Source organism: Aquarana catesbeiana, linkage group LG02 (assembly GCF_042186555.1).
Source record: "Aquarana catesbeiana isolate 2022-GZ linkage group LG02, ASM4218655v1, whole genome shotgun sequence".
Classification (NCBI taxonomy): Eukaryota; Metazoa; Chordata; class Amphibia; order Anura; family Ranidae; genus Aquarana; species Aquarana catesbeiana.
Window position 1 is genome coordinate 425,262,211 of NC_133325.1, and position 25,003 is coordinate 425,287,213.

The 25,003-nt window shown below is 42.0% G+C and overlaps 1 protein-coding gene across 1 annotated transcript in view; it reads left to right on the forward strand.

The window, feature by feature from the left end:
* Positions 1-25,003, forward strand: part of RRAGC (Ras related GTP binding C) — a 46,659-nt gene that overhangs the window by 17,914 nt on the left and 3,742 nt on the right. Inside the window, exons 3-5 of the mRNA XM_073615503.1 lie at positions 3,399-3,598; positions 5,238-5,352; positions 21,569-21,711. Of these exons, the coding sequence (XP_073471604.1) occupies positions 3,399-3,598; positions 5,238-5,352; positions 21,569-21,711 (458 nt within the window). The remainder of the gene's footprint in view (positions 1-3,398; positions 3,599-5,237; positions 5,353-21,568; positions 21,712-25,003) is intronic.

Genomic DNA, 25,003 nt, shown 5'->3' on the forward strand with positions numbered 1-25,003 from the left:
GGGATTGTTTTTCAAAGTGATTTAATTAATTTGTGTTTTTGGTTTGTGGTGCTCTGATGCAATGAAAACCTGCTTTAACCACTTCAGCCCCGGAAGAATTTACCCCCTTCCTGACCAGAGCACTTTTTGCAATACGGCACTGCGTCGTTTTAACTGACAATTGCGCGGTCGTGCGACTTTGCACCCAAACAAAATTTACGTTGTTCCCCCAACCCCCCCCCACAAATAGCTTTCTTTTGGTGGTATTTGATCACCTTTATTTATTGCCCTATAAACAAAGAGCGACAATTTTTAAAAAAAGCTATTTTTTTTTTTTTACTTTTTGCTATAATAAATATCCCCAAAAAATATATAAAAAAAAAAAAAAAAAAATTCTTCCTCGGTTTAGGCCAATATGTATTCTTCTGCATATTTTTGGTAAAAAAAAAAAAATCGCAATAAGCGTATATTGATTGGTTTGTGCAAAATATATAGTGCCTACAAAATAGGGGATAGTATATGTACGATATTTATTTATTTTTTTTATCATGACTGCAACATTGCGGCGGACACTTTTTGACACTGTTTTGGGACTTTTGACAGCGATCAGTGCTATAAAAACACACTGATTACTGGGTAAATGACGCTGGCAGGGAAGGGGTTAAACATTAGGGGGCGATCAAGGGGTTCACTGTGTTCTAACTGTAGGGGGGATGAGCTCACTAGAACATGACAGATCACTGCTCCCAATGACAGGGAGCAGTAGATCCCTGTAATGTTGCTGGGCAGAACAGGGAAATACCTTGTTTATATGGGCATCTCCCCGCTCTGCCTCTCCGTGCCACTATCGCGCGGCAGGTGCGCGCCCACTAGCCTGCGGTTTAAACGGGATGTACAGGTACGCCCATTTGCGCTGCCGTGCCATTGTGCATCATCGTGTGCTGGTCGGCAAGCAGTTAAGAGAGCAAGAGTGAGGTTTTGGGTAATACCTGGACATACTTTTTCAGTGTTGTACAATGTTCTGCTTTGCTAGACACCCTTATTTACCCATTTGAAATGTCCGATGAAGCTTTATTACCTCTTAGAGAGCCCAACCCTCCATCTTTGAAATGCATGGGGGCATCTTTTGCCAGTTGACTCATACTTCCTTTTTTTTTTTTTTTTTTTTTTATCATATAAAATGCTACAAATATACATGTAAACTATTTAAAATGGATAGGAAAGGTCATTGTATGTACTGTAGATTAGGGTACAGTGCAAAATGTACTTTTTTTTTTTTAACCATCTGCAATTTGCCCTGTTCTGATCCTAATCGGGGTCTAAAATGCAGCTGTATGGGTAGTCACTTGCTTTCTGTTTTCTCTGTTCATGTCTTTCTAGAAGGGTTTATAACCACTGTGCCCTTCTTTCCTCCTTCTTCTTCTTCCTTTTTTTTTTTTTTTTTTTTTCTCCTTTAAATATGTGCACTGTGCTTCTGCAAATAATAGTGAATAATTGCTATGTGCTGCTGCTTTACAAAAAGGTGAAATTAAATACAACAGATATTTCACAGCAGCATACCAACTACACTCAATTCATATCAAAACCATGTGAAATAAAGAAGAAAAATAGCAAATGTGCATAAAGTCCATAAGATGTTAAAATCCAACAGAGTGTGATAGAACTGGTGTATAAATGAAACGCACAAAGCTGTACACCATATATCCTCCACCATGGTGTTTAGTGCAGGTTCCACTCCCTTAAAAATTATGCTCACCAAATAATCTTGCCATTCACTCTCGTGTCTGGCTAATAACGCTCTTGCTGATCTAGAGCTGCTCAAAATCACCAAACCATCCAGATATTGCAATGAATCTGGATCGTATCAGCTGCTCACTCTTCCTGGGTCACCGTCCTGACATCCGATCCGGATGCCGTGTAGCCACGCCCCAACGTGTTTCATCACATCCGACTTTGGATGGTGAGTTGGCAGCACAGAGGCACCTGACATTTCATTGATTTTTCTATGATGGCGTATTTTATATATCTTTGATGTAAATGCCATACTTTTATGATAAGGTTTTACACTATTGGAGGCTTTGTTTTGATTCTTTCCCCACATTTGGAGCTTGCAATATCTGGATGGAATTTGGTGATTTTGAGCCACTCTAGATCAGCATAAGCGTTAGCCAGAGACGAGCGTAAATGGCAATACAATTTGGTGAACATAATTCCTAAGGGAGTGGAACCTGTACTAAAGACTGGTGAAGGATATACGGTGTACAGCACATATATCAAACGCAAGGGCCAAATCCGGACCGCCAGACCATTTTATGTGGCCCTCACACCCAGAGCTTTTTTCAGCCGGAACGTGGTGGGACTCGGGGGGGGGGGGGGGCAATGGTGCAGGGGTCAGAGCCGAGGTGGAGTGGTGGAAGTTTGATGTGGATAGCTTATGAAAGAGGGCTAAACCCTGCACACTGTACATAGCACACTCACAAACCCTACACTCTGTTCGCAGTGCACTCCCGAACCCTGCGTACATGTTCTCAATAGTTATACAGCTGGCCCCTTTGAGGGCAAACATAATATTGACATGGAGTTATGTTTTTCATGTATACACCGGTTCTATCACTCTTTTGTTGGGCTTTTAAATCTTAAGGCCTTTTATTATGTACATTTGCTATATTTTTCTCTGTTTCACGTGGTTTTGTCATGTGACTTGATTGTAGTTGGTGCGCTGCTCTGAAATATCTGTTATATTTAATTTCACCTTTTTATCGTTTTGTGTTTTTTTTTTTTTTTTTTTTTTTATTAATACTGCCATCAATGTCTTGTTTTGGAGATTTCCCCTCACTTCCTGTTCTGCAGATTTACCATAAAATGATGTAAGGTATTTTTTTCTTTCTTCCCTTTTTTAGGTGTAACTTTTAAATTGAGCATTTCCTATGCCTTTTAGGGGATGTAGAATAGACCATTTAAACCACCAGCACTTTCCCATTTTCCTAAAGTTGCTTTACTTCCTGCCACAAACCAGAATCCTGTTGTTAAAACTGGTAATAAAACAGAGCAGTAACAAAACAAAGGTTGTCACCATCCTCCTCAAACAGGAAGGAGGAAGAACAGTATAAACAAATCTAAGACCCAAAAGCAGTGTGGTGCGGAGATTATTGGCATACCAGTGTGATCATTTCAGCTACATAAACTCAAGTACCGATACTCGTGCAAATGCTTAGTATTGGCACCAATACTGGTATTGGTGCAATCCTGATAGGAACCCTCTGTTTGTTTCAGAGCCATTTAGTTAATTACATGTATTTACAGATTTAGTACTATTTTCTGGCATGTGGCCGTAGACTGATTACATTTATATACAAGTTTTTATTATATTAGTTAACAAGTATGTGTAGTTGACATTGATTAACCTGTTCTTTTTGCAGGATGACTATATGGAAGCTCTAGCAAGACTTCATGTGACCGTTACCAAAGCCTACAAAGCAAATCCTGATATGAATTTTGAAGTTTTTATTCATAAAGTAGATGGTTTGTCAGATGACCATAAGATAGAAACTCAGAGAGACATTCACCAGAGAGCCAACGATGATCTTGCAGATGTTGGACTAGAAAAACTTCACCTAAGGTAGGAACCTGACATTTTACAGTAAACATTTTTTGGGTTTCCTTATCCATGCCTTAGGCCTTGTTCAGATGATAAACATGCATTTTAAAACCTCTTTTATGTTTTGACGTCAGGTAATGACATTCTTTTCAGTGATCCATACACTACACTTCCTTGCTCAGAAAATGTTGCATACTTGAAATCTTTGAAAGCACACCAATGTAACACGTACAGTATGTAAAATCTCTTGGTGATTGAAATTATACAGTTTTCAATGTTGCCGGTACAGTGCACAGAAGCAGACCTATATGAATAAGATCTTGGAGTATTCTCATAGCTATTAAAATTTTCAAATCAAAATTAAAAAGTGTTTTATTTTTCTATAATACAGGTTTGATTCTTGCTATGTTTTATTAAAAATCTGCTATTACTGGCATGGTTTCTATACATCATGGCAAGCAATATATTCTCTACTCGCACCTTTTTGCTTTTAACCTTTTGTTACCCTGTATTATATTCTCACTTCTTGACTGCTAAAACCATGTTTACCAAACTGGCCTAGTTTAGGTAGGTCCTGGACAAATTTTCCCCAAATTTTAATAGCCAGTAGCCAAGTCGGCTTTCATCTGATATATGCTTTTCCTTGTGCCCCTCTGCTGCCAATAATATATACAGTTATTTTCTACCCCCCAACACACATACACCAGCAACCAAATGTAGATCCATCTCCCAACACTACCCCTCCCATATAATTACTTGTTCAATTAAGGCTCGATTCACACAGGGGCAACACGATTTCAGCGCGACTTTGCAAGGCGACTTGGGGCGACTTGAGGGCTTACAAGTCGGATCCCAAGTCGTCCTAGTGTGAACCGACCCTAAGTGTCTTTTTTTTTTTTTTTTTTTTTTTTTCTCCCTTCGCTCTTGCCCCCCTCTGTCCTTCGCCCTCCATCCATTGCTCTTGGGGCCCCCCCCCCCCCCATCCCCTCCTTCCATCGTTTTCCCTTGTAAAAACTTACATTCTATTCATGATGCTCCAGCCATGTGCCCTAGTTTAACAAAAACTTTATTGAGCACTGTGCATGAAAGATTTTGTGATCTGTGACATAAATTTTTTTGTTACTCTTCGATAGCATTTTTTTAACGTTTCCTTGAACCCAGAACCAAAATGTTTATATTTTGCAACTTACCAGTCTTAAGATGTGGCAGCTTTGTTCGTTTGTAATGGCTTTTTTATTTTTATTTTTCTATTTTCACCTGGTGAGTTTGTCAGTAACACAAAGCATGTTCTCGTTTCCAATACTCACTTGCCTTGCTGCATCAGGACAAGGGAAACTAGATGGAACTATGGAACCCTGCGGCCCTCTTGTCCATAACGTAGAGGCGTGTGGTTCTGTAGTCCTCGGAAACTAATGTAATTGATACCTGTCAGGCAGTCAAAGAACACAGGAAGTTATCGGCCCACAAGATTTTTGACTAAATCGGGTTATTTTCTTGTAATAACACTTTCAATGGTGCATAGAACAGACCAAATAAGAGAAGTTCATTGTTAGGATTTGTATATGCTTTGCATCTTCTCTAGCATTTGTCGCAAGCTAATTGATTGTGTATAAAATAGTGTGTACTGGATACTTTACTTTGTGTTTCCTTTTTCTTGCAGCTTCTACTTGACAAGTATTTATGACCACTCTATATTTGAGGCATTCAGTAAAGTTGTGCAGAAACTTATCCCACAGTTGCCAACGTTAGAAAACTTGCTAAATATTTTTATATCTGTAAGTATTTGATTTCTGGTCTTCTACTGTACTTTGTTTCCAATGAGGATTAAAGCTTTGTTTTACATATGAGGTGAAAAACTTTTAGATCCTTTTCACACTGTTATGGTGTGTTTTTGACATGCGTGTCGTCATGCATTGCAGTAAAGCAACCCATTCATTTTGAGTGCGCTTTTAATTTACTTCAGCGCATGAGGGAAAAAAAGCCTACACTATTTTATGTCAATGCAGCGCATCACAGCTTACAGAGTACCCACATCTGGGGAGCACTTTTAACCCCCGCTAGCGGCCGCAAATCGCCGCTGCCGAAGCACTTTAAAGGCGCTTCATCAGTGGTGCACATTGTTTCCAGTAGCAGGGGCTGTGTATTCTCTGCTCCCGCATCTCCCGAAAGATGCAGGACTTTTTCTAATGTCCTGCAAGCGCACTGCTCCAGTGTGAAAGCACTCTGGCTTTCACACTGGGGCTGCAGGGGTGGGGCTATTTTTAGCCCAAAAGTAGCTTAACAGTCTTTTATGGTGTTGGCGACACTTCAGTTTGCACTCTAGTTATAAAAAATAACGTATCATAGAGGGCAGATGTCCTCACTCAGAAGGGTTTTTTTTACACCTCCCAGAGGTGTCATTGGATGACCTATTAAAATTTGGGGTGTGATTAGACCATCCTATCCTTTAGCATTTACCAAGCAAATTGTTCTGTAATCTGGGGTCAAACCTTGCTTCTAACCACAAATCATGGCCAAGTGTCTTCTTTAGGGACCTTTTAGAATAACAGTTTATTACAGTTACTTTTCACTTTTGATATATTTATACTTTGTAATCATATCCCCCCTTCTGCAGAGGGAATTAATGTATTCTATGTAATCAATCCTGTTAGGTCAGGGCTTGACAAATTTGCTTTCAATCTAGGAGCCAGATTATTTTATTTATTTATTTATTTTTTTAAACACATGACATGTTCCTGAAGGTAAACTTCTCATTTAACCCCTTTTTTCTGCCAGAGCCATTTTAGCATTTTTTGCACACCTGTTTAAAAAATAATTTTAGGCCTGAAGATTACATAAAACTCCCAAAACATATTTTTTCTGAAAGCAGACACCCTAGAGAACAAAATTGTGTTAATTCCAATTTCAGGTTACAAGATATTACGGAAAAGTTCAGTAAAACACATTAACTACTTCAATACCGGGCACTTTTACCCCCTTCCTGCCCAGGCCAATTTTCCAACTTTCAGCCCTGTCACACTTTGAATGACAATAGCAGTCATGCAACACTGTACCATTATGAAATTTTTATCTTCCCTTTTTTTTTTTTTTTTTTTTTTTTGTGACATGCTGTCACTAGTGCAGTACAGCGTTTATCATAGAATGGTTGTGGTGGTGATCAGGGACACTGGTGACAGTATGTTTGTTTTGGTATAAAATTTTTTTTTTTTTTTTTTTTTGTGACATGCTGTCACTAGTGCAGTACAGCGTTTATCATAGAATGGTTGTGGTGGTGATCAGGGACACTGGTGACAGTATGTTTGTTTTGGTATAAAATTTTTTTTTTTTTTTTTTTTTTTTTTTTTTATGAATTTCGCTGCTATAAACAACCATTTTTACTGAATGAAACTGATTCAGTCTGTTTTTTTTGTTGTGATTGGTCACTTTTAATCACATGGTGCAGATGGGCTGTGATTGGCCCTGTCTGTGCCAATGCGATCAGTGTGACCAATCAGATAGCAACACAATGGATGGCTAGAAAGGAAGCCATCCATTGTTTACAACTGTCATGTGACCTGCTGTGATTGGTTACAGCGGTCACATGGTACAGTCAGTGGGCTGGTACTCTAATCAATCATTGCCTGTGTCCGATTGACATAGCCGTTGACAGATCCCGCCGCAAATCCGGAATACGTCATATGACATCCACCTGGATCAACGAATGTCCCGCCCAGGTGTGATTTGACTATAGGCCAGGCAGGAAGTGGTTAAAGTTCATTTTAGGGGGCAAAAAACGCAGTAAATTGACCAGTTTTCTGGTAGAGTATAAAAGATGGCGTTGCACTGAGTAAATGGATACCTGTCAAACCTTAAATTTACGTGTGTCCGTGAAATAGTGATTTTTTTTTTCCATAGGCGAAAAGCCCCCTACAGGCCATCAGTTTACTGTTATGAAGGAGGTCTGATGCTAGAATTGTTCTCATTCCGTGGTGTATGGCGATATGTAACATGTATCGCAATCAACATATTCAGTCGTAGGTGCCCCAATGCGTGTGTGTGTTTAGGTTTGTATGTGGGAATGACCCTGAATGTCTCCCCTGTGCTTCACTGAATGTAATGCAGTGCATATTGCACTGCATTACATGCTTTCCAGGCCTTGATGGCCAGGGAAACGGTCAACATACACGTCACTCCTGGGTCAGCAGCAAGAAGGGGTGGAGAGCAGACGTGTGTCCGCTCTCCTCCCTCCACTCTACCTGGCGGCACCTGCTATGCTGGTCCTGGGCCTGCAGATGGGCAAATGAAGACCAGGATACATAGCAGGGGGTGCATATATGGGGGGTGTGGAATCATTTGGACAGCAGCCCAGGTGCCAGGATATTTCTTGTTGCCATGAAGACCTGGAGCCTGGGATTTGTCGAGCCCCGACTAAGGTCCTCCATCTCACTTTTTCATTTTGTTCAACCTCCTTTTTTTTTTTTTTTTTTTTTTTTTTTTTGAGGATTGGTGACCAAGACTGAACTGCATATTCAAGATGAGGCCAAATCAGTGTGTTGTAAAGGGATTAAATTATTTATCTCTTGAATATATGCCCTTTTTAACACATGACAGTATTGTCCTAGCTTTGTTAGCTGTGGCTTGGCATTGCATACTTTTGCGAAGTCTGATCTACAAGCATTTGTTATCACGGTTTCTCCAAGGGGAGCCCCCTCCTCTTGTGTAGATTGCATGTGTATTTTTGGCCATTAAGTGCATTACTTTTTACGTTTCTCAATGCTGAACCTCATCTGCCAATTAGCTGTTATGCTACTGTATATCCTATGCCAAAGTGATATCCCTGCATTATTTGGTATCATCGGCACACCGCTCACAACTTTAGTCGTTTATCACTACTCTGGACCTGTTCATGTAATCAGTTCCCTATCCATGAACATAAAGTTCCATCAACTCCCACAAACCTTATTTTATAGATGAAACATTTGAGGTACAGTGTGAAATGCCTAATGCAAAATCTAGATAAACTACATGCATTGCACGTCCACGTTTCAATTTCTCACTTGCTTCCTCGTAAAACCACAAAAGGTAGTTCTGACAAGAAGGATCTTTAATAATTCCATGCTGGTTGTCACTTCTATGTTTTATTGCAGACAAAATTCTGTATAGTGTTTTATCATTCTCTGATAACTTGCATACTATTGATGTTAGGCTGACTGGTTTGTAGCTTCCCAGTATACACCTTCTTTTTCCCTTTTTTTTTTTTTTTTCGATACTGGTACCACATTTGCTCTACAGCAGTCAGTTGGTACCATTCCAGTCAGTGCGGTGTCTTTCTGAAAATCATAAATGGCGGCGTGGCTATACCTACGCTAGGTTCCCTAAGCACTCACGGATGTAAACCATCTGGACCTGGGAATTTGCTTCCCAGAGGTACCTCTGGTATCATGTCTGCTTATTTCATCTGTAAAAACTGAAGAGAAAAATATTTTTTTTTCTTTAATCGTACATCACGGGGCACAGAGCCATAGTAATCACTATGTGGGTTATAGGCCTGGACACTGGCACACCCTAAACAGGAAGTTGCTTCCCTATATAACCCCTGCCATACCGGGAGTACCTCCATTTTTTTTTTTTTTTTTTTTTTTTTTTTTTCTTCTCGCCAGTGTCTAAGATGTTGGTCACGAGTGAAGATGTACTGTGCTGAGCTCCACTGGAGCAATCCTTGCTGAGGCTAGCTATGCACCCGGATCCATTCAGTGTGTCCTTTTTCAGGCCGAATTGAATGGTACCTGGGCCTTGTGGCGGAAGAAACGAGGTTTAGCCAGTAACGCTTCTCTTTTTAGAGAGCTGGACCCCGGGATCCAGTGCTTTGGTGTTTTCAGTCATAAATTATTTACTGGCGGGGTGCTATTACTGGTCCAGGAGTGTGGGTTCCCTGAGGGTCCCCGGTTCCTGAAGGTTTGTAACGGAGCCCACTGTGAGAGGTGAAGATTGGGTCTGGTTTTACCACAGAAAACCCTGTGGCGGGAAAGGTAAGTGGAGGTTTCTAAGGAATTTTTTAAATTTGCTTATGAAATGTCTCCTTTTAAAAAGTAAATGTTGTCATGCCTAAGAGTCACTACTGGGGACTGTAGAGGGCACGTATCTTGTCATGCTGTCTTGTCTTGCTTCCTCAGAGATCACGCTGTGTCAGAAGGGCTTTTCCTCCGGTGAGCAACTCAAACCTCGGAGGGGGGGGAAGATTTTTTCTTTCACTAAACACCCCCCACCTGGACAAAGCTCTCCCTGGGAAGGGGGGGAAGCGAAACAATTGGCGTTGCCGCTCCGTTTTTATTCACCGCCCCTGCACGGCGGCTGGTGACCAGGTCTCCTCGCCACCCCCCCACCCCCAAATTTACACACACACTTACACACACTTACACACACTTACACACACTTACACACACTTACACACACTTACACACACTTACACACACACACCCTGTCAGATCGGAGGCTCACGCAGGAAAAGTTTCTTTTGAAAACAGGGAGGGGGGTGTGATGTGCAGAAGGGGCGGGGCTTAGTGCAGCGTTGGCATGCAGCAATGCTTAGCGTGGGAATATGTTTTAAAAAGCTCCCTTTTTTTTTTTTTTTTTTTGCTGGCTGCAGCTGTCGGAGGGACACGAGCAAAAAGGGGCATGCAAGAGGTTGGTGACACAGGCATTTCCTCGGCACATTTACTAATAGCATCAGGCTGAGCGTTAATGGCAGTGGATGCGATTTCTTCTGGTAGTACCTCTGCATTTATGCATCAGGCTATGGTCAGACGGGAAGGTAGAAACACCCCAAAAGAGGGCTAAGGGTTCTCCCTCAAGCTCTGAAAGCCTAAAACTCATCTCTAAAATAACATCCTCCCCTGAGAGGGGGTGGCTTGTCAGAGTGAGCCTTCAGGGGCCATTGAATGTTTGCAGCTGTTTAAAACACTGCAGCCCCTGCCTATATTTCCTCAGCCATGATAGGATTGGAAAAAGGTTAGTGGCTTTAATCGCATCCCAGATTGGGATAAAATGTGTCAGATTCCATTTCATTACCCAAGGACCCTCAAACTGAGGATCTGGGGGTGGGAGAAGATGTTTTCTCTCAGGGGACCGTGAACAGGCTGATGACTCCTCTTCTGAGGGGTCATATGCGGAAGGATCAGCTTCACAATCTGAGATTGTGGGTGCAATTTCTTACTGATTGGTCCACTCTACATTTTATGCTACCCTTAACGGAGTGTCCACTTCTTCTTGTTTTGGGTTCTCTAAAGCCACCTCAAAGCTGTGCACGCCTTTCCTGTCCATTCATTGTTGGGAAAGCTTATGTATTTTGAGTGGGATCACCCAGATAAGCATTTTTTTTCCCTCCTAAAAAGTTTTTCACACTTTATGCTATAGAGGAAAAAACGTACTAAAGGTGGAAGATGCCAGCAATTGACGATGCTATATCTTCTGATTAAAAGTTTGACTTGTCCAGTAGACAATGCTCAAATACTTAGGGATCCAACGGATAAAGAGTTTGCATTCCTATTTAAATAAAAAAACATATGTTGTGTTCCTGACAGGTTGAGTGAGTGTCTCAGCCTGTGCTGACAGAAATTGGTATATGTCAAATCCTTGAGGGACCAGTTTAAACAGGTGCTCAAGGTTATCCCTGTTCAGTAGGCCCAGGATCTGACCAGCCCCTAGTAGCTTTATGTCAGCAATAGAATCTCTCATAGCATCTACCTTTAGGCTCCATTCACACTAGCGCGTTTTTTGATGCATTTTGCATTTTGCAGAAATGCATGGGAATTTTTTAACATGGGTTCCTATGGAACATGTTCACATCAATGCTTTTTTGTATCTCTGCGTTTTTGGAAAGGGTCGGGGACTTTTTTTCATGCAAAAAGCAGCGTTTTGCATGTAATGGATTTCAATGGACAAGCATCAAAAACGCAAGTGCACCGTTTTTGCACCGTTTTTGCACCGTTTTTGCACCGTTTTTGCACCGTTTTTGCACCGTTTTTGCCGTTTTTTTTTTTTTTTATTTTTTTTAAAGACTGTAAAAAAAAAATGAAAAAAAAAAAAAACCGCAAATCGCGGCAAAAACGCCGCAAAAACGCTACAAAAACGCTGCTCAAAAACGTGCCAAGCATGAAAAAAAAACCTCCAAAAACGCTCAAAAGCAACATGCATAGGTGTGAATCGAGCCTTAGGCCTAATGCCTTTTGCTGGCCTGGTACATATGTATAGAATACTATGTTGAAAAATTGGTCAGCCGAAGCGTCATGGGGAGAAAAAAAAAAGGTTTCTGGCTGGTTTTCCTTTTTGCGGTGAACGGCTGTTTGGGATATCTTGGATAATTCATCCAAAGAATTTCTTGTGGAAAGGTACCCCTTTGCCATTTAAGAAAAGGAGTAAATGTATTTCATTTAAACAAGCTCCTTCTCCAGTGCCAGGGGCATCAGCCTCCAGGCAGTCACGACGGCTTCCGCCATCAAGTTTAAGAGGTAATCTCCTCAGGGTCAAGCCCAGGAACAAAAGAAACCTACAAAGGAGATACTAAAGCCTCCTTATGAGGGGGCGCCCCCCCCCCCCCCTCTCGGGTTAAGGTTTTACTCAAACTATTTTTTCACGGCAAAATCGAATGGAGATGTCAAACCCATTCTGGATCTCAAGAATCAAAACCAGTTCCTGGATATCTGCTCTTTTTCGCATGGAGTCAATCCAATCAGTTGTCTCCATCTTACAAGGAGAAATTTTGACATCAAGGGTGCATACCTAGTGGGCATATTTCCCCGCTCACCAGTAATATATCTACTTCGAGGTAGAAAATCTTCTTCATTTTCAGTTTGTAGCTCTGCTTTTCGGTCTAGCTACTGCACCTTGAGTGTTTACGGAGGTTCTGGCCCCTCCTCTAGCCAGATTAAGGGCCCAAGGTATAACTATTATAGTTTGCCTAGACGATTGGCTCTTGATAGACCAGTCGGTAGCCCCCATAGACCAAAGTATGGTCACCACATTCAACTACCTGGTATACCTAGGTTGGATTCTAAACCTAGAGAAATCTTCCTTAAAACCATTAAAATACTTGGGTCTGTTCATAGATACACCCAGAAAAGGGTATTCTTGCCCCAGGCAAAGATCAGCGCCATAAAGGAACTGATTTAAGGTGGTCAAAGCAAGATGAATCCTTCTATTCAGCTTGCATGAGGGAAAGATGGTGGCTTCATTCGAGGCTGTTCCTTATGCTCAGTTTTATTCGAGACTGCTGCAAAACAGTATCTTATCAGCTTGGAACAAGAGGGTTCAATCTCTAGATTTTCCAATGTGTCTGACTCCAAAGGTACGACGGAGCCTCAGTTTATGGTTAATAACCAAAAATCTGCAAAGGGGAAAATCCTTCCTACAGTTACCTGGGAAGTGGTAACCACATACGCCAATCTTTTTGAGGTTGGGGAGCAGTCCTGAAAGAGGCAGCTGTCCCAAAAGTGGTCAGATCAGAATGACCTTGCCCATTAACATTCTACAGATTCGGGCAGAGCGCTTGGTCTTGAGGGCCTGAACGTTTAATTTACGGAGCTGTCATGTCAGGATCCAATCCAACAATGCCACAGCAGTGGCCTATATCAATCACCAAGGGGGTACAAGAAGTTGTGCGGCCCAGAGAAAGGTGAATCATATCCTATCTTGGGCAGAAAGCAATGTACCTTGCCTATCGGCAGTTTTTCATTCTAGGGATAGAAAATTGGCAGGCGATCCATTTGAGTCACCGGCAGTTGTTCCGGGGAGAATGGTTCCTTCACCCCGATATCTTTTTGACAATAGGTCAAAGATGGGGGATTCCAGACGTAGAGCTATTTGCGTCCAGGTTCAACAGAGAGATTGACATCTTTATGTTAAGAACAAAGGATCCGCTTGCATGCGGTGTTCCCATGGAGTCAGTATTTACTGATTTATGCATTCCCTCCTTTTCTGGGTGCGTCCATGACTTCTTTGCAGGATCAAGCAGGAAGGGAAGTTGGTGATTCATGTGGTCCAGAAGATCTTGGTATGCAGAGATCATAAGGATGGCGGTAGGGGACGCTAAATTTAACGGTTTGGCTATTGGGGCCCACACTCTGAAGCGTGGGCTCTTGGGTTCAGTGGTATCTACCTTGGTTAATGCAAGGAAGCTGGCCTCCATAATTATATATAATGGAGTCTGGGAAGCATATGTCTCCTGGTGTGAAACCAGGGGTTGGCACCCCAGGAAATAGGTCATAGGTAGAATCCTTGACTTTCTGCAGATGGGGCGAGAAATAAAGCTGGCCTTGTGTACTTTCTAAGGACAGATCTCCTTGGCCTTATCTGTATTATTTCATCGACCACTTGCTTCGCAATCTTTGGTTCGTAACTTTATTCAGGGGGTAACACAGCTTAATCTCCGGTTAGGTCACCCCGGAACCCTTGGGATTTGAATTTTAGTTTTGTCGGCATTACAAAAACAGCCTTTTTTTTTTTTTTTTTTTTTTTTTTGAGACGATACGACATGTTCCCCTGGTCCTTTTTGACAAGGAAACTATATTTTTTCTGGTAACCATATCTGCTGCAAGAAGGGTATCAGAATCGGCTGCTCTTTATTGTAAAGAGCCAAATTGTTCACAAGAATAAGGTAGTATTGCGTCCTCATCCTAACTTTTTTACCCTCATTTTTTCCAGAACCCTGTTCTATGGAAGAAAAATCGCCACATTCTCTTGATGTGGTGAGAGCAGTCAGTCTACTTAAGGCTCGGTTCACACGGGGGCGACTTGTCAGGCGACCTAGCCGCCTGACAAGTCGCCTCCCGTTCTGTACAATGGAACCGTTCTAATCGGAGCGACGCAAGTCGCTCCGACTTAGAAGAAAGGTTCCTGTACTACTTTGGGGGCGACTTGCATAGACTTCTATACAGAAGTCGTCTTGCAAGTCGCCCCGGCAGTCGTGTGCAGGTCGCCTCGGTGAGGCGACCTGCAAGTCGTGCCGCGTCTAGTGTGAACCGGCACTAAAGGCGACTGATCAGATTTGGAAAACGGATGTTTTGTTCGTATTGCCTGAAGGTCCTAAAAGAGGACAGGCAGTATCGAAATCTACTATTTCTAAATGGATTCGACAAGTAATCGTTCAAGCTTATGGTTTAAAGAGGTAGATTCCACCCTCTCAAATCAAGGCGCACTCCACTAGGGCTGTGGGCAGTGCATCACTAAGCCTCCATGGCTCAAATCTGCAAGGCCGCAACTTGGTCTTCAATCCATACATTTACCAGATTCTATCAGGTGGATGTAAAAAGGCATGAGGATATGGCCTTTGGTCGTACTGTGCTGCAGGCAGCAGTATAACTCCTCTAGTCTCATGGTGCCCTAATTCTGTTGTCTCCCTCCCCTCAGTTGGCATTGCTATGGGACAACCCACATAGTGATTTACTATGGTTCTGTATCCTGTGATGTACGATTAAAGAGAATAGGATTTTTATAACTGCTTACCTGTGAAATCTTTTTTTTCTTTTGAAGTACATAAGGGGACACAAGTCCCACCCCTCTTTCTAGTATACACTTGTATTGCTTTGCTACAAAACTGAAGTACTCCTGGTATGGGAGGGGTTATATAGGGAGGCAACTTCCTATTTTAGGGTGTGCCAGTGTCCAGCACCTGAAGGTGGACTAAAACCCACATAGTAATTACTATGGCTCTGTGTGCCTTCATGTACTTCAAAAGAAAAGGTTTTCACAGGTAAGCTGTTATAAAAATCCTATTATCTGCCTTTTTCCCTGTAATTTTGTGACTGATCTGTGCATATCTCTGCTTTCATAACCTTTTTACTACTGATATATATTTGAAAAAAATGGGGATTTGTTTTTACCTGGTGTAGCAATGTATTTCTCCTACTCTATATTGGCCAACCTGACTTCTAGTATTTCTCGTTGCTTTCCTTGTACATCTGACATGCCAAGAGTGTCTCCTCTACTTCTTTTTGTATTTTTTTTTTTTTTATATATATATTCTTGATTTGTGGCTGCTGTACCATGTACTTGTATGAAAGTATGTATAAAGTATCCTGTTCTGGCTTTAAATATGTGCTGTAGACAGTGTTTGTGATATTTTTGTTAGTGGATGACAAAATAAAGTGTAAGGGGGGGGGGGGGGGGGGTGAGAAAGCTGTGTGCGAAAGACAAAACCTAGAATAGTAATGGGTAAATTCAGTAATAATTAAATGTTCATTTGTTGCGCAAACTGAGTTTCATATTTAGGATGGTTGACTAAACAAGTGTTAGAGACAAATACTGTTTTTCACTTGCTATACTTTTAGTAATCATCCTGAAAAATGCTAAATGCTGAATAGATTACAAGCGTTTAGCGTATGTGGTAAATGGTGCCTTCCCCACACTGACAATGCTATTAATAGGTCATGGGAATTCCCAGCTGAGCAGTTTGTACCTCTGTAGTAAAGCAGTAGTAACAAATACAAAATACAGTAATGAATACTGTAAATATTTTATACAAGAGGTAGCCCTATAGCCAATAAAGAAATGCATAATCTTTTATAGGATAAAAGCTTAGATGAACAAAGATAATCTAGTAATCCCCTTTTAAAATGTTCTGTAGACCCAAAATCTATTTTTCAGTATGTTTAACTTCATGGCTCACTGTATATAGTTTTGTGGTTCTAAAGATAGAAGTTTTGTGTGTGGGCTCGTTTGGCTGTGCTTCTCCTATGGATCACAGGAGTGCTGTTGGTTTTGCACTCCTGTGACTCGTTTTCAGCTGAGAGTGGACTGAAGTCCACTTTCTGCTAATGTCACAGATATCCGCATCATCCGACAATGGGAGTCGTGTGTCAGTCCAGGCACCTAGCAGATCCAGTCTTGGCCTCTCAGCGAGCTGCTGAGAGCCTGAAACTGCTGCTCCCTGCCCCTCCACACACCCAGCGCTCCAGTAAACGAGGAAGGAGCAGAGCGGTGAGCTGCTGATTGACAGTCAGCAGCTCTCTGCTCGGGGAGCTGTGAGAACCAAGCCATCTGTGATGTTAGATCGCTCGGTTCTCAGTTTAGAGGCAACGGGGACATATGCAGCATCGGACTGATGTTGCATCCACTTAGGTAAGTGAATCTGAGGAAAAACCCATACTTCTCAATCACAGCCAGTGAGCAGAGATCGGGGGTGGGGCTAAGCTGCACTCTGGACAACGTCCATTCACTGAAGTGTGGCTCGGAAGCCCCCATAGCAAGAGGCTTGCTATTGGGGGGACACTTGGCAGGGGGGAGGAGTCAGGATTGCCGGCAAGGGACCCAAAAAGATTGTGGTGTCTCTGACGTGTGGTGTTTTTTTTTTTTTTTTTTTTAATTACCTTTTTAAGGTCAGCTGATTTTGGGAGGGGTATTCGTCCTGGAGCGGTGAACTTCTACACCTTTTTAAGGTCACTTTAAGCAAATCCTTTTTTGGAGACTCAGTTGCAAAGTAGATCCTGCCAGTAACACTACTTCTGTTTTAAAGGCCGACAACACTCAGCTACTACCATTTCAGTTAGCATTGTCCGGCTACCATGTGCACTCCTTAACCACTTGCTGACCACAACTTGTACATATACGTCGGCAGAATGGCACGGACAGGCAAATGGGCATACAGGTACGTCCCTTTAAAATTGCTGCCATGTGGTCGGGTGCACGCTGCCGCGTGCGACCCTGCCCGCGTTCTCCGTGAGTGTGATTGTGGGTCCCGCGGACCCGATGTCCGCGGGGATACCCATGATCATCTCACGGAGAGGAAGAACGGGGAAATCCTGATGTAAACAAGCATTTCCCCGTTCTGCCTAGTGACACTGTTTACAGCTCCCTGTAATCGGGAGCATTGATCAGTGTCGTGTCACACACAGCCCCCCCCACAGTTAGAACACATCCCTAGGACACACGTAACCCCTGTAGCACCCCCTCCTGGTTAATCCCTTCACTGCCAGTCACATTTACACAGTAATCAATGAATTTTTAATCGCACTGATCGCTGTATAAATGTGAATGGTCCCAAAATAGCACCAAAAGTGTCTGATCTGACTGCCATAATGTCGCAGGCAGGATAAAAATCGCTGATCGCCACCATTTCTAGTAAAAAAAAAATAATAAAAATGCCATAACTATACGCTATAACTATTTGCGCAAACCAATCAAACGCTTGTTGCGCCGCCCCCCCCCCCCCCCCCCAAAAAAAAAAATGTAGAAGAATACGTATTGGCCGCATATAAATTGGGGGTGGGGGGGATATTTATAACAAAATAAAAATTGCTTTTTTTTTTTTTTTTTTTTTTTTTGTTTATAGCGCAAAAAATAAAAAATGCAGAGGTGATCAAATGCCACCAAAAGGAAGATCTATTTGTGGGGGGAAAAAGGATGTCAATTTTGTTTGGGAGCCACGTCGCACGACTGCGCAATTGGCAGTTAAAGTGGCGCAGTGTCGAATCGCAAAAAGTGCTCTGGTCTTTGGCCAGCCAAATGGTCCGGGGCTTAAGTGGTTAAGTTGGCCTTTGGGCTGCCTATCTCATAGAACTAAAGCTGGCAATGCTGCTGCTAATTATAAGGCAGTAGGTTACCGTTGTCAACCTGGAAGTGCTGTCACTGGCAGAATCTCCATGTAAGAAAGTTTGAAATGGCTTCACAAGAATGAGGCCTAATCTAAAATACTGAAAAATTTAGGATTTACATCTAAGGGCATATGTAGGGTCATCCTAGTGTACACATGTGAAACATTTCTTTTTTTTGTTTTTTGCTGCTATAATCTTAGGCAGCACGTCTGCATTCTAGACTTTTCCTGTGTGTAACATCGATTACGTTATTTTAAGACCTTTTAAGGGAAATGTTAGAAAAGCTGAAGTTCAGAGTTTCAACATCTGCAAAGCTTGCTTATGAAGCACATTACTTGGAATGTCTGTCTCATAGACATGTGACTTCAAGATCACTTGTGATACCTGGCTTGTGAGCAATAAGCAGATCTTTAACCACTTCAGCCTCAGAAGATTTTACCCCCTTCCTGACCAGAGCACTGAAACAATATTTTTTACTTTTTGCTATAATAAAAATACCCCAAATCAGTTTAGGCCAATATGTATTTTTCAACATATATTTTGGCAATAAATCGCAATAAGCATATATATCGATTGGTTTGCGCAAAAGTTATAGTGTCTACAAACTATGGGAAAGATTTATGGCATTTATTAATTTTTTTTTACTAGTAATGGCAGTGATCTGCGATTTTTAGCGGTATTGCAGCAGACACATCGGACTTTTGACACATTTTTGCGACCATTGACATTTATAGAGCGATCAGTGCTATAAATATGCACTGATTACTGTATAAATGTCACTGGCAGTGAAGGGGTTAACAGTAGGGGGCGATCAAGGGGTTAATTGTGTGTTCCCTCACTGTGTTCTGTGTGGGGATGGGAGTAACTAAGATGACAGATCGCTGTTCCTACTTTGTAGAATGGACAGGGGTTGGTGCTGGGTTGGTCTAAGGGGTAGGTGAAACCACATCCCAAGTTAAATTAGCTACATGGAAATTGATCCTCTTATGGGACTTTAAAGGGAACACCTACTCACAGGTCATAAAGAGTATGGGAGATGTAAAAGTTGTACGATAAAGTGTTTATTAGTAGTATAGATCTTTAAATAGATCTGTGGTACATGGGGTAAATGTGCAGCATGCGTGATACATACAGAAAAATAGCAATACAAAATGCAAAGAATAATTTACAATCATAGAACTCCAATACACATGGAACACATATGCGGGGAGTACCCGACGCGTGCATGTGTCAAATGCTGCATCCATATTAAAAAAGAGGGAAGGGGGGTCTGGGGGGAGGACATCAGGACATACCTCTACATCCAGTGGTGTTACGTCCCCCCCCCCCAGACCCCCCTTCCCTCTTTTTTTTTAATATGGATGCAGCATTTGACACATGCCCTCCAAGCAATACTACATGGTCAGTAACTACCATGTTTTTCACATATACTGTATACTCGTAGTTTAACCATCACATCTGTATATGTGTGTGTATGTATATACACATACACACACATATATATACACATACACACACATATATAGATGTGATGGTTAAACTACGAGTATACAGTATATGTGAAAAAACATGGTAGTTACTGACCATGTAGTATTGCTTGGAGGGCATGTGTCAAATGCTGCATCCATATTAACAAAAAAAGAGGGAAGGGGGGTCTGGGGGTGTGGACGTAACACCACTGGATGTAGAGGTATGTCCTGATGTCCTCCCCCCCCCCCCCCCCGCCCCCCCCCCCCCCCCCCCCCCCCCCCCAGACCCCCCTTCCCTCTTTTTTTAATATGGATGCAGCATTTGACACATGCACGCGTCGGGTACTCCCTGCATATGTGTTCCATGTGTATTGGAGTTCTATGATTGTGAATTATTCTTTGCATTTTGTATTGCTATTTTCTGTATGTATCACGCATGCTGCACATTTACCCATGTACCACAGATCTATTTAAAGATCTATACTACTAATAAACACTTTATCATACAACTTTTACATCTCTCATACTCTTTATGACCTGTGAGTAGGTGTTCCCTTTTAAAGTCCCGTAAGAGGATCAATTTCCATGTTCCTACTTTGTAGGAACTCACGATCTGTCTCCTCTGGCGACACAGGGATCTGTGTGTTTACTCACACAAATCCCCGTGCTTGCTCTCGTGCATGCAATCGTGCCCGCCAGCCACACACTTTGGGTCCCCTGCTGTGCAGTGGACGCACACGCCTCTGGTGGCTCTCCCGGGCAAAGCCGTGTGTGTGTGTGTGTGTGTGTATGTGTATGTGTATACGCACCCCAAGTTTAGGAGGGAAGTTTAAGGAAAAAAACTTACATTTAAATGCCCATCAATGCAGCCTTGTCCATCATTGCAGCCTTGCCCAGTGTCTTTGCAGCCCTATTATCGCAGCCTTGTGTCATTATTGCAGCCTTCCCAGTGTCTTTGCGGCCTTGTGTCATTATTGCAGTTTTCCCTGTGTCTTTTAAAATTGGTGCTGATTGGAGGAGAGGAACGAGCGCCGCCGGTGTTCTGCCGAGAAAGTTCCGCTCGGCGGATAAGGACCCCCCCTCTAAGGATCCGGCGGGAAAAGGGCCGAAGGTGAATAGCTGAAAATTGGCTGTACACGGCGCCTGTAAGAGGGCCCCTCGCCACGCTTCGGGCACGGCCTCACTTTGCTCGCTCTTTTGATTCCCCCTCTAGGTCCACTTGGATGGTCGGGGAAGGAACCTGGACCTAGGGCGCAGGCGCCGTGTACAGCTGATTGAAGAGTTTGAGCTTCGGCTATCTCTGGCAGCTGACAGTAGTTCGTACTGAGCAGGCGCTGCGCCTGCGCAGTACAAGGGGGGGGTCCTTATCCGCCGAGGGAACTTTCTCGGCAAGACACCGGGATAAACAAAGCCGAGTGTACTTCGGCTAGACTTGGCTCTGCTCACAGTCAGGGGCAGGATTGCGAGAGGAGCCGAGTCCAGCCGAAGTACACTCGCTTTGTATGTCGGCGGTGCTCGCTTCTCTCCTCTCGCAATCAGTGGAGATGGGCGGGACTGCGAGAGGAGCCAAGTCCAGCCGAAGTACACTCGACTTTGTGTATGTTGGCTCCTCTCCTCATAAGGGGTTCGGCGTATAACACGCACCAGACTGGAAGGGGAATTTACCTAGACTGGAGCAGGCGAATTGGGGGGCAGCTGTGCATGGCAACCAACTGGCTTTTATCTTTCATTTTCAAAGCTTAAATGAATAAGCTGAAGATAGAAGCTGGTTGGTTACTATACACAGATGCACCAGATTCTGCCAGTTTTCAAGTTAAGTGAATTTCCCACAGGAACTTTCGATCAATGCCCTGCAGGGACAGAAGTGTGTACTTCCACTACAACAGTTTGTATTTCTCTTCTTTAAAAGTTTTTTTTTCCAACAGATTATTAATCTATTTAATCTTTCTCTCTTTCAGAATTCAGGCATCGAAAAAGCCTTCTTATTTGATGTGGTCAGTAAAATCTACATTGCCACAGACAGTTCTCCTGTAGACATGCAGTCATATGAACTGTGCTGCGATATGATAGATGTAGTAATAGATGTTTCTTGTATATACAGGTAACTATATACATGTGGACTTGTTTTTGTTTTTCCTCTGGTATGTTAAGCATGCCAGACTGTGTACTGTATGTTGTGCTCTGTCCAGTAATTTGGTATAATTTTGGTAGATCAAGGGCTTGTGGAATATTTTCTTCTTAAAATGATTATGCGCAGTCTTGTTGATCAGTCTGTCTAATGGCCCTTCCTTTTTGGGGACTTTTCTGTAAAGTAAAACCGTATGCATCAAATGGAGATATGGGGGTTTATTTACTAAAGCTGGAGAGTGAAAAATCAGGCTCATTTTTGCATAGAAACCAATCAGCTTCTAGGTTTTATTGCCAAAGCTTAGTTGAACAAACTGATTGGTTTTTATTCAGAAGTGAGCCTGATTTTGCACTCTCCAGCTTTAGTAAATAAATCCCCTGGTGTGTATGTGTGTTCTTTCCACTTTGATGCTCCTGCTGATCTTGTGGGTAGATTAAATTCACTTTTTGAAACAAATAAAAAAAATAATTAAATGCACATGATTTTGCAGATTAAAGTGTATGGGGTTTCCAAAAAACCTCTGCACTGTGAACTGAGCAAGCAAGGGCCACTGATTGCTCAGAGCAGCATGGAAAACTGAACAGAGAGCCGTGATTGTCAGTCGCAGGCTATACCCCTCCAGTGCTCACTGGAGCGTCAAGCTGTGGAGGGGGCGGGAGCCGCCGACTCTGTCTCCCAGCGGCTTGCTGAGAGGCTGAGCTAACCGTTGGTCCAGGCATCTGGGTGGATCCTAACTATAAAGCTGGGATTGGTTCAGTGTTTGGACTGCCTGCGTAACGTCGGTGGCCTTTTTGCCCACTATCAGCTGAAAAATGGTCACAGGAGTGCAAAACGAACTGCACTATTGTGATTCGTAGGAAAAGTACAAAAAAGCTTTGGCCACACTTCTCCTTTAACTGCTTGCGAACAGCCCACCATGGCTATACTTGGCAGGGCGGCTGCTGTGCACTGGATCACATACCTAGTATGTCATCTAAGCGCCAGGGTAGAGAGCGCCACGGCTGTGCTGCGATTGGCTGCAGCATCAATCAGCGGCTGCCGACACCCAATCTGCTCCAGATATTATCGAAGAGAGCCCTATGGAGGTAAACAAACTCCAGGCTCTCATCTGACAGCAGCAATGTGCTGCTTTTATTTTTTCTGCAAAGCGGGAAGTAAAAAAACAGCACATCGCTTAGTTAAAAACGGTACACTGTAACATATGTTTGCCACACGTTTAACCCCTTGATCTCCCTAGATGTTAACCCCTTACCTGCCAGTGTCGTTAGTACAGTTACAGTGCATGTGTTTAGCACTGATCACTGTATTGGTGTCACTGGTTCCAAAAAAGTGTTAGGTGTCCGATTTGTCCGCCGCAATATCGCAGTCCTGCTATAAGTTGCTGATCGCCGCCATTACAAATAAAAAGTAATACAAATTCCATAAATATATCTTATAGTTGTAGACGCTGTAACTTTTGCGCAAACCAATCAATATATGCTTATTGGGATTTTTTTTTACCAGAAATATGTAGTAGAATAAATAGTGGCCTAAATTGATGAAGAAATTTAAAATATTTTTTTTTTTTTTTGGATGTGTTTTATGGCAGAAAGTAAAAAATATTTTTATAGCGCAAAATTAAAAAGGGCAGACCAAAAGAGCTCATACATACATACATTTTATTTGGGTAGAGTGTTGCACGACCACGCAATTGTCAGTTAAAGTAACGCAATGCCATATCAAAAATGGCCTGGTCATAAAGGGATAAACCTTTCAGAGCTCAAGTGGTTAAAGTGAGCGTTCATCCTTCCTTCTTTTTTTTTTTTTTTTTTTTTTTATTATAGGAGCCTTCAGAGCAGGCTCCTGCACAGTCTTCCTCTACCTTTGTGCCTGTATCTCCATTACAAAACTAGGAGAAGAATGAATGAACTATGAGTGTGCTGATCAGCATGCCCGCAGTTAATTGAAATGGCATCTGACATAGTGGAAGATGGGGGGGAAAAAAAATATATAAATAAACAAAATGTGGCGCTGAAAAAAACGTGATGTTCGTTATTGTGCAAGACCAGCCAGAATATTCATCCGGAGGTCAGAAATGCACAATAAAGTTTTATTGACCTATATCTCTACTAAATAAATGTGAACCCACAACGTTGAAGCTATATCAAAGACGCATGTATGTCTATGACTCAAAAAAAAAAAAAGCAGACTACCAATTGTGCTAAAAGAATCCTAATAGTCCGAAGACCATAGAAAAAATGTGTATATGTATAAGAATATTATCCAGAACAAACTGTAGAAAAAATTATCAATAATATCTACCAGCAAGATACCTCCAAATAATATATACTCATGTGAATGATATCGAAATCATAATCATAAAAAGTCCAACAGTAGACATGTGCATTAAATTCAAACGTGAAACGTTCAGGTGAATGTTCTTTAAAACATATATTAAGTGTTGGTATGAAATAAACTTTTGAAGCCTTCAGTAGGATATATATTATCAATCTCCCATTGACAGCCATCTCCACTTATTTTCTAAAGTCTATCTGACTCTCAGCCACCGACTAGTGAGTCCACCTGTTCCGGTAAGGGTATTTTAACTTGCCTATTTCTACACTAAGAACCCGGGTGCCATACCGTTTCAAAGTTCGTCCCATCCATGGGAGATTGATAATATATATCCTACTGAAGGCTTCAAAAGTTTATTTCATACCAACACTTGATATGTTTTAAAGAACATTCACCTGATCTTTTCACGTTTGAATTTAATGCACATGTCTACTGTTGGACTTTTTATGATTATGATTTCAATATCATTCACATGAGTATATATTATTTGGAGGTATCTTGCTGGTAGATATTATTGATAAATTTTTTCTACACAGTTTGTTCTGGATAATATTCTTTTATACATATACACATTTTTCTATGGTCTTCGGACTATTAGGATTCTTTTAGCACAATTGGTAGTCTGCTTTTTTTTTTTTTTTTTTTTTTTTTTGGGTCATAGACATACATGCTTCTTTGATATAGCTTCACCGTTGTGGGTTCACACTTATTTAGTAAAGATATATTTCAATAAAACTTTATTGTGCTTTTCTGACCTCCGGATGAATATTCTGGCAGGTCTTGCACAATAACGAACATCACGTTTTTTCAGCGCCACATTTTATTTATTTTTATTTGCTCACAATTGGTCTGATTTTGTTATGTTTGCTGCTGTATACATTTTAGTTTGGCGCAGTATTATAGTGGAAGATGGGACTTGTAGTTTTTTCAT